Here is a 17,040-nt window from a genome sequence, read left to right as displayed (position 1 = left end):
CAGAAGTAACATCTTTGGCTAAAAGAAAGCTGTGGGGGAAAATAGACATTGTGAGAGTTTCTGAAGAGGTTTTCCTTGAAGGGGGTAGACAACCAGCTGCTCTTCTTAGAGATCCAGAAATAGCAAACGAGACAACGAAGAAACAGAATCTGTGGGATTTACATACAATCATCCGTCTGTAAAGTGATATCCGATAGGATTGATACTTCTTGGGGTCATCTGCATATAATTCCTCAAAATACTGAAAAAACAGGCACAGTGGGTATTTAATTTTCCCTCTCTTTCCTTTAAGAAAACGATTCACAAATTACATTAAACAAAAGTATTAACAAGTTCACGTTCTCAGGACTGAATTTATAAACCATTTTTCCCGTCCCCTTCTCGCAATTTTTCCCCTTTCTCACCTAGAGAATGACTGTATGGTGAAACCTGTTTCTGAGAACACCAGAGCAATGTATGGCAACTTTCAGAGAACCAGGGCTTTGAGACCACAATAGTCAACTGATCGAAAAAAACTGCAGCTTTTCATTAATGTCATCTCTGAAGCACAGTATACAACAAAGAGGAACCTGGCTAACTTGTGCAGGAAGAACTCTAGTCCAGAATGAATTTGAATTTAGCTAGAGGCAGCCACCTCCTCCCCTCTCCTGCTCCCTCCGTCTCCAAACGTACTCCTTTTAGTGACTGGCTGAGAACAAAAAATACCTCAGGGATTTAGTTTCTAGTTTCTCAACGAGAGCATCTGGAAGACTAAATCATAACAGAAATCACTACTAATCATTGTTATTAAAACTGAGACCACGGAAAAACAGAGGAGAAATGCAGATTCTTAGACCATCTAAGATGATACCTAGTCGTCATTTTATCGCTCATAAAATTAACCAATAATAAATTAAAAACTGCCAGCTAAAAACTTTACTTGGGATAGCATTATTAATATTTATGAAGTTTTGGACACGTTTTTACCTATACTTAACTTTAATTCTAATTATGCTACTTATTTTACAGATGGCCTATTTGGTTTCTTATCCTCATGGTGTTAGAATGGTGAGCCCTGCCATGACTTTTTCAGCTTCACTTGCATCCCCTGGTAGATGTCACCTCAAAAAACCCTAGTGGAAAGAGCACAGGGCTGGGAGTCAGAGGACCGGGGTTCTAGTCCTGGCTCGGCCACTTGCTTACTGTGGGACGTGGGCAAGTCACATCTTCTCTTTCCTTCAGTTTCCCCCTCTGAAACTGGTACCTGTTCTTTTTCCTACTTAGACTGTGAGCACCATATGGGACAGGGACTGTGTCTCATCTGATTAGCTTGTATTTACTCCAGAGCTTAGAACAGTGCTTGACACATAGTAAGCACTTAAATACCATAACAATTTTCTTTGAGCACAACGGGCAGCAGTCTGTGTGTGTTCATATGTACATATGTACTTATTTTACAAACAGATATCCATCATACCAATCGATAAGTGCTTACTATGTGCAGACCGTACAATACAGGAGAGTCAGTAGGTTCCCTGCCCATCAGGAGTTTACAATTTAATGGAGGAGACATTTTAAAATAAATTATGGATAGGAAATTAAGTGCTGTGAGGATGAAGCGGGGGATGAATATTGAGTGCTTAGTACAGTGCCTGGCACATAGTAAGCGCTTAACAAATATCATAATTATTATTATCATCCAAGTACGTAGGTGACAGAGAGAGGAGAGAGTATCAGGAATCTGTGGGGTTAGTTGGGGAAGGCCTCTTGGAGGAGATGTGCTTCAAATAAGGATTTGAAGGTAGGGAGAGTGGTGGTCTGTCATATTTAAAGGGAGAGAGAGTTCCCGGCCATCGGTAGGACATCAGCAAAGGGGTGGGTGGTGAGATAGATGAGCTCGAGGTATAGTGAGTAGGCTGACACTGGGGGAGCAAAACATGTGGGCTGGGTTGTAATAGGAAATCAGTGAGGTTAAACAGGAGGTGATAAGCTGATCCCCTCTGATGGTAAACTGCTGAGAAGTAGTTTAATTTTGATGTGGGGGTAGACAGGCAACACTGGAGGCTTTTGAGGACTGTGGACTAGAGAAGCAGTGTGGCCTAGTGGATAGAGCACAGGCCTGGGAGTCCGAAGGACTTGGGTTCTAATCCTGGCTCTTCTAGTTGTCTGCTGTGTGACCCTGAGCAAGTCATTTCACTTCTCTGTGCCTCAGTTACCTCAGCTGTAAAATAAACACGGGTTGTGTCCAACCTGATTAGGTTGTATCTAACCAGTGCTTAGTCTAGCTCCCAGCACATCGGAAGCGCTTAACAAATACCATTTAAAAAAAAAAGTGGGGAGATGTGAACTGAACATTTTTTTAGAAAAGTGATCCAAGTAGATGTGAACTAAGGACTGGAGCGGGGACAGGACATGAATATCAAAGAGAGCCAAGTCCTTGGTGTGAAAGGGGAGGGAAGGCAGACTGAAGGGGGTCAAGGAGAGGGATGGAGGAAATAAATGGAGGCAGTGAGTGTTGACAACTCGCTCTGGGAGTTTGGAGAGGAATGACAGGATGGAGATGGGATGAAAATTGGAGCCACAGAGTCGAGAGAGGTGTTTTTTCAGGACAGGGGATACAAGAACATGTTTGAAAGCAGTGGGGATGAGGCCATTGGAAAGTGAACAGTTTAGGATGGTGATCAGGGAGGAGATAAGTGTTTTGATAAGGTGCAAAGTGATAATGACAGATATGCAGGTAGAGGGAGTGGATCTGGAGAAGTAGGAGAACTCTTCTTGAGATACTGCTGGGAGAGATGGGAGAGTAGAAGGAAGGCCAGGAGGAGGGAAGGCCAGGAGAAGTGGAGGGGAGATTTTAGGGAGATCATGCCTGAAGGTTTCAAATTTTATCAATATAGTAAATGGCCAGGTCACTAGGGGCAGGAAATGAGTTGAGGGCAGTGAGTGGAGAGGAAGCTTGAGGAGGGAGCTAAACATCTGAAATGGTTTGCATGGACAATGGGCATGGGAGTTCTTAAGGATGGACAAATAATGTTGCTGGGTAGAGGAGAGGGCAGAGTTAAAGCAGATGTGGATGAAATTAAGATAGGCGAGGTCAACGTGATATTTGGATTTCTCCCGGAAGCGCTTCATAGCTCAAGTGCACTGTGGAGGTGATCCAGGGCTGTGGTGGAGGACGGGGGAGTGAAGGGGTTGAGTTCAGTGGAGAGGACAATGTTGAGGGGGTGGATTTGTGTGTCGAGAGAAGGTAGCTTGTATATGAAGACCAAATGCAGTATAATGAGTTTAGAAAACTGGAGGGGGCCAAAAGTTCGAAGGTCTCTGTAGGGGAATAGGATAGATTTATGGGAAGTGGATGTGTGGGAAAGAAGCCAGGTGAGAAGGTTGTCAGACAGTGGAATTTGAGAGTCGGTTAGGGTACAGATTGTACAGTGACTAGAGATGATAAGATCGAGTGTGTGTCCAAGTTAGTGAGTGGAGGAGGTGGGGTGATCAGGGGAGTTGAGGAGTAAGTGGAAGGGTCGTAGGGAACATACACAAGGACAATGAAGTCCCCAATGATCAATGCAGGGATGGAAAGAGAGAGAAGGAATGTGAGAAAAGGATCAAAACCTTTCAGAAAGTTGAAGTGGCCTGGCGGTGGTATATGACTATGACTAGCAACTGGAGTGGGTGGCAGATTATAGTGACAGTAGAGTGAATCACTTTTTAATATTTTATAGATATTTGTTATAGGCTATGGTGTATTTGGAAAATAATAATTCTCTTCCCTCTAGAGAAAACCTGAGGTGCCAGGAAACTGTTTAACACACAGAGAACACCTCACCTGTTGCACAACTCATTTTATGCTCAAAAGCACTGAGAGGTTGAGAAAATACTTGAAGATTTTCTAAACAAACCAATTCAAGAGAGTAATGACCTAGATTCCATTCTCCAGTTAGAAGGAAAACAGATGCCAAATGTCAACAGCTTAAACCTTCACATATTACAGATTTTGACTGTAATAGTTGAGCACACGTGAACCCATAGCTACATAGACATATACCTTAACTTTTCTGTGCCTCAGTTTCCTCATCTGTGAAAATGGAGATTAAATCCTGTTCTCCCTCCCATTTAAACTCTGAGTCCCTGGTGAGACAGGAACCAGGGATTGTGTCTGGTCTGATCTGATTATACTGTAACTACTCCAGGGCTTAGCACATAGTGCTGAACAATTATACATAGATTCAGAAACCTACGTAAGAGTTCTCTCTCCCTTTCCCTGGTTGAGATTTCTGAGGATAGTCAATCAGGCGAGAATGCTAAATCAAGCTATGTGACTTTCACATGACTGTGGTTTGGAACACACTCAGTTTCCTCAGGGAAAACTAAATAAATAATCCTCCGACCTGGCTAAAAGTTATTCCCGGGCCTGGCTGTGCCTTGCCCTGGGGTTTGCAAACTGTTCTTACAAAGGGCGAGGGGTCGGCTTCTCAAGACGAAGAGTGATAATTATCATTTTTATTATGGTATTCAGGAAGCGCTTAGTATGTGCTAAAGCCATGGGGAAGAATTAAGAAACCACCACCAAGGCCCAAGCCGAGTAGTCCGAGCTGCCATTTCCTTACCAAATTCTCATTGGTCAGCCGGGTGATCTCGTGCTGCAGACTTGCTTCGATCCGGGCCTCTGGCGGCAGCTGCAGGTTCTGGGCCAACAGCTGCTGCTGGCGGTTGTTCTCCTCCTTCAAGCTCTGTATCTCTCCACGCAGGGACTCTGCCTCATTGTCATGGCTCTTTTTCTGGGACTGGAGCTGTGATTCCAAGAGCCTACAAAGGCCAAAAGGGGGGTAGGAGTTTAGGACTCATCTCGAGTGATTTCAATTTGGACAGTGAGTTACCAGGATAAAGATGTCGCTATTCTTTAAACCCTTCAGTGTGCCTTTCAACTGGATCAACTCAAAGATTCTTAAAGGCTCGAAGGGAAAATTGTTGCTTCCACGGAGCTGCCTGTTGCCCAACAGAAACAATGTAGTTTTTGACAATGCTACCAATATACCGTAACCAATGGTAAGTTCAAAGATCTCTGAAAAATCCAGGAGTTCTAGCTCTCTCTCACCAGCTCCAGGGCATTAGATAAGGGTAAATCAATGAGATGACCCAGTTACGATCAAATACGGGGCTTACGGGTACCACATACGAAAACTGGTAGGGGAGAGATTCCACCTCAGCACTGAATAAACCTCCAGAAGGCTGGATATTTCTAGACGAGAATAGAGTTCAGACTTCAGTGCCTAAGAATCATCTTAAGCATCCATAGGCATGTTCAGAGGACTACTTGGGGATATAATGGAGGATAAAGTTAGTAGTGACAACTGCAAACTAAGGAGACACAATTTCAGGTTTAGCTAGGCTTCAAACAAGCAAATTAGCTAAAAGCCTCAAGCAGATGGCCAGTTTGGTACTTCAGTACATCACGTCATTTGTTTCAACTCTAAATGGAGAAATAGTACCGGGTGCTTTCATCCCACATTTCCCACCCTCCCCCACTTCTTGGACACCATTCATTATTCCAAGCACACTCTTTGAAAAACACAAAGCAAGGCCATCGTTAGGATTTGTTAACACAAAGAAAGGAAGAAAAGTCACAATCAGTTTAGAGTTTCTCCTGTAGTCCAAGCCTTGGTACGTCTGCTCCGTAAACGTTAAATGCCACTCAGGTCAGATTCTTTTAATAACTGCAGGTTTAAACTATTTCAAGACTGCTTTCGGAATTTTAACCTTCCATAAACTAGTCGCTCCCAGAGAGCAACGAAAAACTTTAAAAGCTGAGCCACTTGAAAAGTGACATCAAAACATTCAATGAAACCACAGAATAGTTCCCCAGATGTCCAACTACTGAGTGACAGAAAGCATTTCTCTAGACCCCATAAATACAGTTGGATATCTGTGCTGCAAAGCTGCGGCTTCAATTTTAGATTCTTTTCCTTGGCATCGTCATTACCACTTATGTCCAAATGCTGCATGCATTTGGGTAGGCGATGGATCTGGTATGTGGTGAACATTTTAAACCTTAGGGTCGCATTCACGACTACCAGGATCTTTGTTTTTAAATGGCACCATGTGGCAGGCAGGGCTGTGAATCACATATAAGTGATCGAATGTCCTAAGCTTTATGGAAACTCCAGTAATTTTCTTAGGGAAATAATTAGTACAGGAGAGACATAGCAGTTAAGCAAAGGGGCCACAGATAGCTACAGAAACAGCACATTTAGAACATTCCCCAATTTGAGGAATCTTGGTAACCTGTTGGCTTGTTTTAGCCCTTCATAAACCAGCCACAGCTCTCCATCCTCATTCAGTTCATGGCAATCCATAGGGGAAGATCTTTCAAGTGAAATATAAAAAAAAAAAGTAAATACAAAAATACAAAATACATGATGGGAAAGAGATGACGGTATACAAATAACATGAACATAAATTGTTATTGAACACTCACTATGGATACGACAGACAAATTATACCAATGATTTAAATGGTTACTAAAAGAAAGAATAGGCAACAGATAAACTGTAAGCTATTACCTGACATAATGATTTAAAGGAAATAAAAGACGACTGACATTCCCTCTAAGGGTATTTCATTTACAACTCACTGCAAAAATAAGGAATACAGGACACAGAAAAGAAAACATTTAGAGAATGGAAGGGGGAGGGTGGGATTCCTGCCGACTGCCCAGATATTAGTCTCATTTTACACTGAGCTTTACCATTTCTGTGAAAAAAGGAACAATTCAAATCCCTCCCTGGCCTCCAAATCTTACAACGTGGCATTCTGATTCATTCAGACATTAAATCTGACTTAAAAATATGAAATATATTTATTTTGGTGAAGTGAAGCACATCATTCTAGCCTACTGGTAATGAAAGACTTTTGGGTTCTTCTCCCTTGGCAATCCCAGACTATTTGCTTAACCACAAGCTACAAAAAGATGCTCAAGTACTAAGTCACACTTCTCCCATTGCCCAGTTCTCCAGCAGCCTTTATCCATTTCCTTTTGAGGGCTTCAGTGGTGGCACTGCCCCTCACTGTCCAATTTCCCCACTCATTGTGGTATGGGGGTATATTTATTCCTAGTCACATAAACACGGATGATTTGGCTCCAAGACTGGCGGCTCTGTCCGCTTTGGGGACTGAGAGTGCTGAACAAAACGTACTTGTATTTGAAGAACGTCTCCGGCCCCTCGATACTTTAGGAAGGTATCGTGATGGGCTTTTGCTGATCGAAGTAGTTTAAATCACAATTCTTCAGGTGCAATCGGTTAGCATCTGGCAGTTAACGGGCAATCAATGGTATTTATTGAGCACTTACTGTGCGCAGAGCCCTGCAGTAAGTGCTTGGGAGATTACCACAGCGTGGCTCAGTGGAAAGAGCACGGGCTTGGGAGTCAGAGGTCATGAGTTTGAATCCCAGCTCTGCCACTTGACAGCTGTGTGACTGCGGGCAAGTCACTTAACTTCTCTGTGCCTCAGTTACCTCATCTGTAAAATGGGGATTAACTGTGAGTCTCACGTGGGACAACCTGATTACCCTGTATCTACCCCACCGCTTAGAACAGTGCTCGGCACATAGTAAGCGCTTAACAAATACCAACATTATTATTATTATTACCACAGAGTTGATAGGCACATTTTCTGCCCACAGTGAGCTTATTGTCTAGAGGGGGAGCCAGACATTAATATACATATATTTAAATTAATGTTCGTATTTACTACACACAATAAGAACTCAATACATTCCACTGATTGATTAATTGGGAATGGGTTAAAGATCTACTCTTATGTCTGGCTTATTTGGGTGGGTAAAATATTCTTTCTATTGTCTTTTTTTTTTTTACCATTTTCATTTTAAGTTTGGCAATGTAAAATCACCAACACATGTCCCAATACTTTGAGGTAACAGCTGCACTTTAAAGCATCATATAAATGAATTGACTTAAAAAATTCTGAAGAATAGACCCTCGGGATAATTCATTCATTCCAATGGATTTATTGAGCATTTACTGTGTGCAAAACACTGTACTAAGAGCTTGGGAGAGTACAATATAACAACAGACACATTCCCTGCCCACAACGAGCTGATAGCCTAGAGATGAGCAATTGTCTTCATAATTTGGGGGGAAGAATAGTTAAGTGGAATCAAGCAACTAGGTTGGTTATAGGCCATTGTAAGATCCAGAAACTCCACTGGAGTGGATCTTGGTGGATGCCAAACTCCTCAAAGTCTTGCTAAGGAAGCAATGCAGCTCTGATAATTCAGGGAATTATAAATCCCCATACAATTTCTGACAGACAGGTACTACAAGTTTGAGACACGAAGTTTGTAATAGGACATCCTGTAACATTTACAATCCAACTTAGGTTCCAGGGCAAGAATCCAAACCCTATCCATCCAGGATTTTCAATGTCTTATGCAGCATTTAACTCAATACATATCAACTCACCACAGATATAGTCGTTCTCTTCTTTCGATACTTTTGAACCCTACATGGCTATTTTGAAATATAACTCTTCATCACCAATCACCTCTTGAATATTGTATTAAATTATAAGATGGACTATTATCCCCCCAAATGTATTTCTAACATAAATTTGGTCTGACAAAGCTTGCTAGATTGACGGGCAGATCAGATTTCTATTCCCAAGGGTTGGGTCCAGCAGAAACTATTCAGTTCACCTGATAATGCTTCTAACAGTAATATTACCATGGTATTTATGTGCTTACAATGTATCAAAAACGGTTCTAAGCATTGGGGTAGATAAAAGTTAATAGGATTGGACAAAGGCCCTATCCCACAGAAACTCATGGTCTAAGAAGGAAGGAAGAACGGTTTTTTTGATTGTTGTTAATGGAAAAAATAGGGGACGACAAGGAGCTGTTTCTTAAGAATCTATGATAGATTTATAGAATGATGGAACAGAAGGGATTAAGAAGTTCTTCCTTATGCCTAACTGAAGTCTCTCTTCTAAAAGTCCCTGACAGGTCTTAATAATAATAATAATAATAATGTTGGTATTTGTTAAGCGCTTACTATGTGCCGAGCACTGTTCTAAGCGCTGGGGTAGACATAGGGGAATCAGGTTGTCCCACGTGGGGCTCACAGTCTTAATCCCCATTTTACAGATGAGGGAACTGAGGCACAGAGAAGTTAAGTGACTTGCCCACAGTCACACAGCCAAGTGGCAGAGCTGGGATTCGAACTCATGAGCCCTGACTCCAAAGCCCATGCTCTTTCCACTGAGCCACGCTGCTTCTCACTAACTCACTAACAAGACACGCTGCATCTTGTTAATAAAGACACAAAAATACACAGACATTTGCAAAAAGCTCTCCTTTGGAATATTCTTAAATATGTATATATGTATGTATGTATATATTGTGATGGGCTTTTACATATATACATGCAAATAACCAGAAAGGAAGGTGTGTGGGTGTAGTTACTAACGGAACACTGTCAGGTTAACATCACTCTCTAGTGGGTGTTCTGCTCATTAGGAGAGAAGAATGCAACTCCCAGAGATTGCAGTTTGACGTCTCTGTTGAACATTCTGAACCAGGAGGAGGAGGACGAGGAGGCGGCAGCAACATTGGAGACATAGGTAACTAAGGCAAAGGTGAAATTTCTGGATTATTCCCTTTCTGCCTTCTCCAGAGGGGAAAAGTGTGACAAGTTACCATCACAGTCCTGAGTATGGTGGCTTTGGATAAAACGATTCAGTCCAGTTTTCCATTTGCTTCTGGGACACAAGCATCCATTTAAAAATGAAAATGAGACCAGTAGTCTGGGAAACTAATAAATGAGGTTTCCCGAGTGAAAAAAGAAAATGCTCCATGGTAGCAGAAATTTGAATGTCTTAACCGGCAAAGTATTTCCAGGTACGGATAGTAAAGGAAGAGGGGTCCCCTGGCTGAGTTCTGCCTTCGGCTTTGGCAATCTTTTCGGGATCTGAGATTTGTTTCATTTGAGAATGGCCTAGTGGAAACAGCATGGACCTGGAAGTTAGGGGACCTGGGTTTTAATCCTGCTACATCACGTATCTGCTGTGTGACTTTGGGCAAGTCACTTCCCTTCCTCTTTGCCTTAGTTCCCTCAACTACAAATTGGGATTCAATCCCGATTCTCCCTCCTGCTTAGATGTGAGCCCATGTGGGACCTGATTATCTTGTATTAACAGTGTTTGCCATATAGTAAGCCCTTTACAAATGCCATAAAAAATACCACTGACTCATTGACTATCGAGCACTTATTCTGTGCTGAGCACTGTTCTAAGTGCTAGGGAAAGTACAATAGAGTAAGGACATATGATTCCTTCCCTTGAGGAGTTTAAAAGCTAGCATGCTGCTTCCTTGCTTTTGTATATCAGTTTTATTCCCAAAATACCCTTACACTAACTCTAAACTTTTTCCCCTTTAACAAAAATTGATAGGTAGGTAGGTGGCCAAGTATTATCATCCCCATTTTGCAGATGAGGAAACTCATGTACAGAGAGGTTAAGAGACTTATCCATGGCCACTCAGCAGGCTGGGGGCAAAGCTTGGAATTGAACCCGAATCCTCTGGCTTCCATGCTGACTGTCCCAAGTTCTTAATACAGGGCTCTGCACAGGGTAAGTGGTCAATAATTATCTTTGATTGACTGACTCAGGTATGTATCCCAATCTTTCCAGATGAGGCAAATGAGCCTCCCCCTACCCTCCCAATCCCTTCCTATGTTCTGTATCCCTTCATAGTCACAGGCTCTGAGTGGGACCCCTGAATTTGGGGAGCACCCAAGCACATGGCCAGGTTGAGGGTCTGGGATTCCTGGCAGAAGAGACCTTACACACAACACACCCCGTGTGGTTGGACGGGGCCGACAGGGTCAGGGTTGAGGCCCATGTTCCTCTCTAGTCCCATGAAAACTCTCAGGATGTAGTTCCTTTGTAGGGATGAAAATAAACCAAAATGGGCCAGAACTATTCCTGGTTAAATCAGAAAGATCCATTCTAGTATAAAAATGATTTTGCTGCCATGGAGATGGATTGCAATGTGTCCTTGTCTCGATCTTGCGCATGGGCTGGGGAGGGGCTGTGGCATCTGGCTTCACACCTAGCCCCTGACCTGACATATTTCAAAATAGCCATGTAGGGTTAAAAAGTACCAAAAGAAAGAAGAGAACAGACTAGATCTGTGGCCTGAATGCTGCATTAGACACTGAAAATCCTGGATGGGCAGAGTTTGGATTCTTGACCTGGAACCTAAGTTGGATTACAAATGTTATACGAGGTCCCATTATAAAACCTCTCTCTCAGATTTGTAGTTTCTGTCTGACAGGAATTGTTTGGGAGCTTATAATTCCCTGAATTCCCAGTGGCCACCATCCAGCCTTTCCTACTTTGACTCTTGTTCCCCTTAGCCTGAGGCCCTACGCTCAGAGTTACCACGTGTCATCATATTCACCTTCTTCCGTGGCCACTCCATTGCCCGGGGTATTGCCCAATCAAGCTGGAAGAGGACCGAAGAGGACCGAGAGCCACGCCTCAAACTCCAGGTATGGGCTAACCAGACGGAGGATGGAGTTTGCCTAAGTTTCCTGCCCTTACTCTGGCCCCCCCTCCCCTGGGAACGCCTGCTCATTGCCGACCGCCAACCCTCACCGCACCCCGCCCCTCCCTACAAAATGCCTGCTAGCTGTACCAGGAAACACAATTTTTTATTTTCATCTCCGGTATTACCAGATTAGTCCAGCGACAGCCCTGTCCAAAGGTCAGGGATGAGGGGACCTCTAGTAGCCAGCCTTTTTTTCTGCTGAGATTCTTACTGGAGAAGAAGAGTACGGGAGGCCTGTCCTGATCTAGGCTCACATCTTTGGAGTGGTCCTTGGGGCTCCGGAGCTACAGCTCTAAACGGTTCCCCTATTCGTCTCCACGGCCCTTGGGCCGAGCTCCAGTCAAGCACTGGAAGTTGGTCTGGAATAAGGCTTTGGGTGGCCCAGAACAGTGGGAGTTCTGTGGGCTGTCCCAACTAAAATTCAACCCGATCTCTGAGTGCCCGTTCCGACACTGCTGGAGCAATTTTTACGAAGAGGTCGCGGCCAAAGAAAAGAGGGAGAGCAGAGGGGAATCCACACAAAGAAACCCCTTTCCATTCATTTTAGAGCACTCGATGACCTTGCCCCCTCCTATCTAACCTTGCTGATTTTCTACAACAACCCAGCACACACGTTTCACTTCTCTAAGGTCAACCTACTCATGTACCTCAGTCTCGTCTATCTTGCTGCCAACCCCTCACCCACAACCTGTCTCTGGCCTGGAACTCCCTATCCTTTTGTATCCGACAGACGATCGCTCTCTCCATCTTCAGAGCTTTATTAAAATCACATCTCCTCCAAAAGACCTCCTCCAACTAAGCCCTCGTTTTGCCTACTCCCGCTCCCTTCTGCGTTGCGCTGACTCTTAGATCTGTGCTTTTATTCAGCCCACACTCAGCCCCACAGCACTTACGTACAAATCTGCGATTTATTTTAATATCTGCCCCTCCCTCTAGATTGTAAGCTCCTTGTGGGTGGGGAACATGTCTACTAACTTTTTTATATATTGCATTCTCCCAAGCACTTAGTACAGTTCGTGGTCATTTAAATATGACTGACTTGTGGGGAATGCAAACTGGTTGACTGGGAGATGCCCCTTCTCAGGTCAGCTGCCCATTTTGCCTAATAACTAAAGGATCTCTGAGAATATGGGCTATTTGGTCCAGACTGGATCAAGGAGATCTTGGTCACCACCGTATGGAGAAGTTTCCTAGCCCGTTTCACATATCGACTGCAGATCTGGTACCTTCCTATCAGGCGGACCACACCATCTCTGGGAACAACCCTTCCCACGTGACCAAAACAAGCACCTGGAAGCCCCCGACCCTCACCTTCATCTTCCAGAAGCATGTTTGAGCCCTACACTCATTGGTCCCAGTTTGGACAAGGCTGGAACTAAGAATTTGGTCAGGGCTCTGCCTAGGATCACTTCCAGGTTTAGGGTGAGGGGCGGGGACAACTGCAGCCTGGGATAGGTTAGACCTTTGACCACAAGTTTCCCCAGAATTGGGGCTGATTGGGTGAATACTTGGAGACCTAAGTGACTCAGGAGTTCAACACAATTGCAAGAAGTTCTGGGATCCCCAGCTACACCTTTAGATCTGAATGTCAGAGCCACAGTAATGGAAACCCAGGGCAATCTAACAGGGCTTGACGGGTTGTCTATTCAGAAAAGCCTTTGGCTTCCCTTTAAGATATCAAAATCAAACTCTATTAGAGAGCTAGCCTCCAAAGTCAGATTGCATACTAGATTGGAAAGTATTATTTTTACCATGGGGCAAAGAGAATTTCCCCTGATGGCTCTCATTAGTATTTCAAATGGTGCTGCCCCTGGCCTAATGAGAGATTTTAATTGGAAATATATTGGCTGCCAAGGTGATTTGGATAGGCTTGATCTTCTTTGGAAAGCTAGAAAAGCTCAGTGGCACATGATCTTGGTTTGCTGCAAAAAATGTGAAGTAAAAAATTCAGCATATTTAGGACAGCAAGCCAAAGGGATATGAGAATCATTTGGCCTACCTGTTGGTTTCCTTCAGCCCGAGGTAAGCCTGGGCTATTTCTCCTTTGTCTTTCATCTTCTGTACGTCCTCTAGGAGGATTGTGGAATCAGTCATTGTATTCTGAAGAAGAAAAAGACACATTTCCACAGTGAAACTCAGCTGAAGGTCTTTGACCGCCAAACAAGGCTCTTGCTGACTTCCGTACAGACCGCCGCTATAATCGATATACAGGATGCAGCTCTGACAAACTGTCTGATCTGAACGCGAGTTGTTTATTCATTTGACCCGATCTACAGAGTGGCGAGTTTCCTTCTGTTCTGCTTTCCTCTCCTGTTCTCACCCTCTGGTTGGAAAGTAAAAGGCTCAGAGAAATGCTGGAAAGGTATCACAGACAAAAGCTCATTTTCCTAATTAAACAAGTCAAAAGCAGTTGAGGTGGCATAACAGATGACAAGTTGTGTATAACTGCAAAAATTTCACACTTTAGACATATATAAATGTACATGACTTAGAACCCTGTAAATAACTACCATCTGCTATTATTCACTCCTTTTCCTCCCCACAATATGTATGCCATGATTCATGCTCTTATCAGAAAAATCTGCCAGGCGAGATTCACCAAGACCAATTTCATACCAAAGGGCTTTGGTGCTTCCACCAGCAGTTTCTCCTTTGCCTCTGACATCCCATGAAGTGCCAAAATTCTGCCAGGGAGACACTTCCTTCTGGACTAATGAGAAGTGCATCAGTTTACTTTTCCTCTCCAAGCTCCCTCTTGGACCACAGTAGACCAAAGTCCTTACCTTCACCATCATCCTGACTGCTCTCTCCCTGGGGCCGGAGGATCAGCTGGCCGCTCCCCTGAGCCTAAGGTGTTGCTTTGGGTAGAGAAGCAGCTTGCCCTAGTGGCTAGACCATTAGCCTGGGAGTCAGAAGGATCTGGGTTCTTATCCGGGCTCCACTACTTGCCTGCTGGGTGACCTTGGGCAAGTCACTTAACTCCTCTGTGCCTCAGTTACCTCAGCTGACAAGTGAGAATTAAGACTGTGAGCCCCATGTGGGGCAGGGACTGTTTCCAATCCGATTTTCTTGTAACCAGCCCAGTGCTTAGAACAGTGTCTGGCACATAGTAAGCGTTTCACAAAAGCCACAGTTATAATTATTGTTATTATTATTAAAGAGTGGGCTTGGAAGTCAGAAAGACCTGGGTTCTAATCCCGGCTCTGCCATCTGCTTGCAATGTAAATCTGGGCAAGTCATTTAGCTTCTCTGTGCCTCAGGTACCTGGACCGTGAAATGGGGATTAAGACCGTGATCCTCATGCGGGACAGGGACTGTATCCGAACCGACGTGTTTATATCCACCCCAGGGCTTAGTTCGGTGCCTGGCACATAGTAAGTGCTTAACAAATGTCACAACTGCAATTGTCATTATTATAATTATTAGCAGTCAGTCAGCTGGCCCCGGGCCCTTGGCAGAATTAAAAAATTTGCAGAGGTCATGGGAGCAAAGTGAGGGTCCCCAAGATCCTGGGGAAACATACTTTCTGGCACCTCCTTTCCATTTCGCTGGATCACACCCCCTTGGGGGTATCTGTAACTGTGACTCTGGGCCAGGGATTGAGGGGTGGAAACCTGGCAACTGGCTTGCCGGGGATTAAATCGGCGCTAGGTCTGACATCAAAGTAGAACAATCCTTGGGTGAAGGACTTGCAATAAAGGACCAAACTCTTTTCCACAAATACCAATATCGGTGAAATGTTCCAGTCAACTCCTTGTATTCCAAAATTGATTGCTTTTTCAAAGGCTGTGGTTTTAACCAGTTAATAAATGACTCTGAACCACCTCAGAAAGTGAATCACAGAATTTATGACTAAGAATGTTAAAGCGAGCATTTCAATAAAAGGAGAGAGCATCTTAGTGCTGTCCTTTTGCACTGTTTAAATACGCTTGTTGATAAAAGCGGACTATATCTTTTGTCGGTAGTAAACAAGCACTTTCTGTTTAACCTTCTCTTTCCCAATAAACTAGATATTTATGCCACTGTGCTTCTGAATTTTCCTTCCATGTTCCAGAGGATGTTTCTTTTCTTATTTCCTAAAAGAAAACAAATACATTTTCTCCACCATCCTAAATAGCAATTTTTCACTTCCTCAAGCTAGGTGGATACTAGACTTAATACACCAACCAAGTTCTTCTTTCAAATTAATGCTGAGCTAAAATGCTTGTCACAGGTAATTTTTTTTAAGATTAAAGCATTCTGAGGTTAAAAAAACAACAACTTATGATTACCTTATCCTCCTGGGAATCACAAATTGCCAAGCACAAAAGAAGAAAGAGAAAAACACTTAATTCTGCTAATAAATTCCACCCATCACTCCAAATAAGGGCTGACTGATGATAACTGCAAAATGCCCTTATTCAGGGATCACTTCTTCTGGGACTCATAAAAGTAACATTAAATTGGCTTCTTGAAAACGATTCACCCCAAAGACATTTCATCAGGGTCATATAAATATTTTATGATCTAGCAATATATATTTCCAGGGACAAAGTCTTTCTCCTCCTTTCTACCATAATAAGCCCACCCAGGAGGATGATAATACCTCCCCTCTGAATCTCTATGAAAATAAATCCAGATCGCCACGACCCTGTCACCAAGGATGACAGGTAGCAGCTGCAAGGGGATCTCCAGGGATGACCAACTCCAGCTCTAGGAAGAGCTCCTCCCTTTCCCAGACTGAGCTCCCCCCTTTTTCCCTCTGCTCCCTCTACCTCCCCCTTCACCTCTCCGCAGCTAAACCCTCTTCTCCCCCGTTTCCCTCTCCTCCTCCCCCTCTCCTGTCCCATCCCCTCAGCACTGTACTCGTCCGCTCAACTGTATATATCTTCATCACCCTATTTATTTTGTTTGTTTAATGAGATGTACATTATCCTTATTCTATTTATTTGCCATTGTTTTTATGAGACATTCTTCCCCTTGACTCTATTTATTGCCATTGTTCTTGTCTGCCCGTCTCCCCCGATTAGACTGTAAGCCCGTCAAAGGGCAGGGACTGTCTCCATCTGTTGCCCAAATGTACATTTCAAGCGCTTAGTACAGTGCTCGGCACATAGTAAGCGCTCAATACTATTGAATGAATGAATGAATGAATTTGATTTGCTTGGCTCACTCGTTCTGGTCTAATGCTTCTAGCCTCAATTTCTTGGCCTCCTTGTGCCTGGGAGTCCTCCACAGGCTTCAAAGAGGTTCGCCTGGAATTGGTGGTAAAGAACATTCATTTCATGGCCCTCCAGGTACTAAGGCCAAGCTACTCTGAAGGATTACCAAGATGCTGAATACACCTTTGGAAAGAGGATAAACAGGATGACCACTGAACCGGCAAGTTGACCAGCTAAGAAGCAAGTCCATGAATGCCTTACACTTACAGGGTATTTTCTCATGCTTAAGAAACA

The 17,040-nt window shown here is 43.7% G+C and overlaps 1 protein-coding gene across 10 annotated transcripts in view; it reads right to left on the bottom strand.

Moving 5' to 3' along the window:
* Nucleotides 1-17,040, bottom strand: part of MYO5A (myosin VA) — a 208,685-nt gene that overhangs the window by 20,987 nt on the left and 170,658 nt on the right. For 2 of the 10 annotated variants that reach the window (XM_029070243.2, XM_039912917.1), the window contains 5 exons: nt 15,877-15,885; nt 13,605-13,705; nt 6,262-6,342; nt 4,587-4,785; nt 167-241 (listed from right to left, as the gene is read on the bottom strand). In XM_029070243.2, the coding sequence (XP_028926076.1) occupies nt 167-241; nt 4,587-4,785; nt 6,262-6,342; nt 13,605-13,705; nt 15,877-15,885 (465 nt within the window). The remainder of the gene's footprint in view (nt 1-166; nt 242-4,586; nt 4,786-6,261; nt 6,343-13,604; nt 13,706-15,876; nt 15,886-17,040) is intronic. The other 8 variants (XM_039912919.1, XM_039912920.1, XM_039912921.1 and 5 more) reach the window with 5 other exon arrangements.

The sequence above is a fragment of the Ornithorhynchus anatinus genome, chromosome 8 (genome assembly GCF_004115215.2).
Source record: "Ornithorhynchus anatinus isolate Pmale09 chromosome 8, mOrnAna1.pri.v4, whole genome shotgun sequence".
Classification (NCBI taxonomy): Eukaryota; Metazoa; Chordata; class Mammalia; order Monotremata; family Ornithorhynchidae; genus Ornithorhynchus; species Ornithorhynchus anatinus.
Note: the sequence above shows the minus strand (reverse complement) of the source record. Positions and strands in the feature narration are given on the sequence as shown.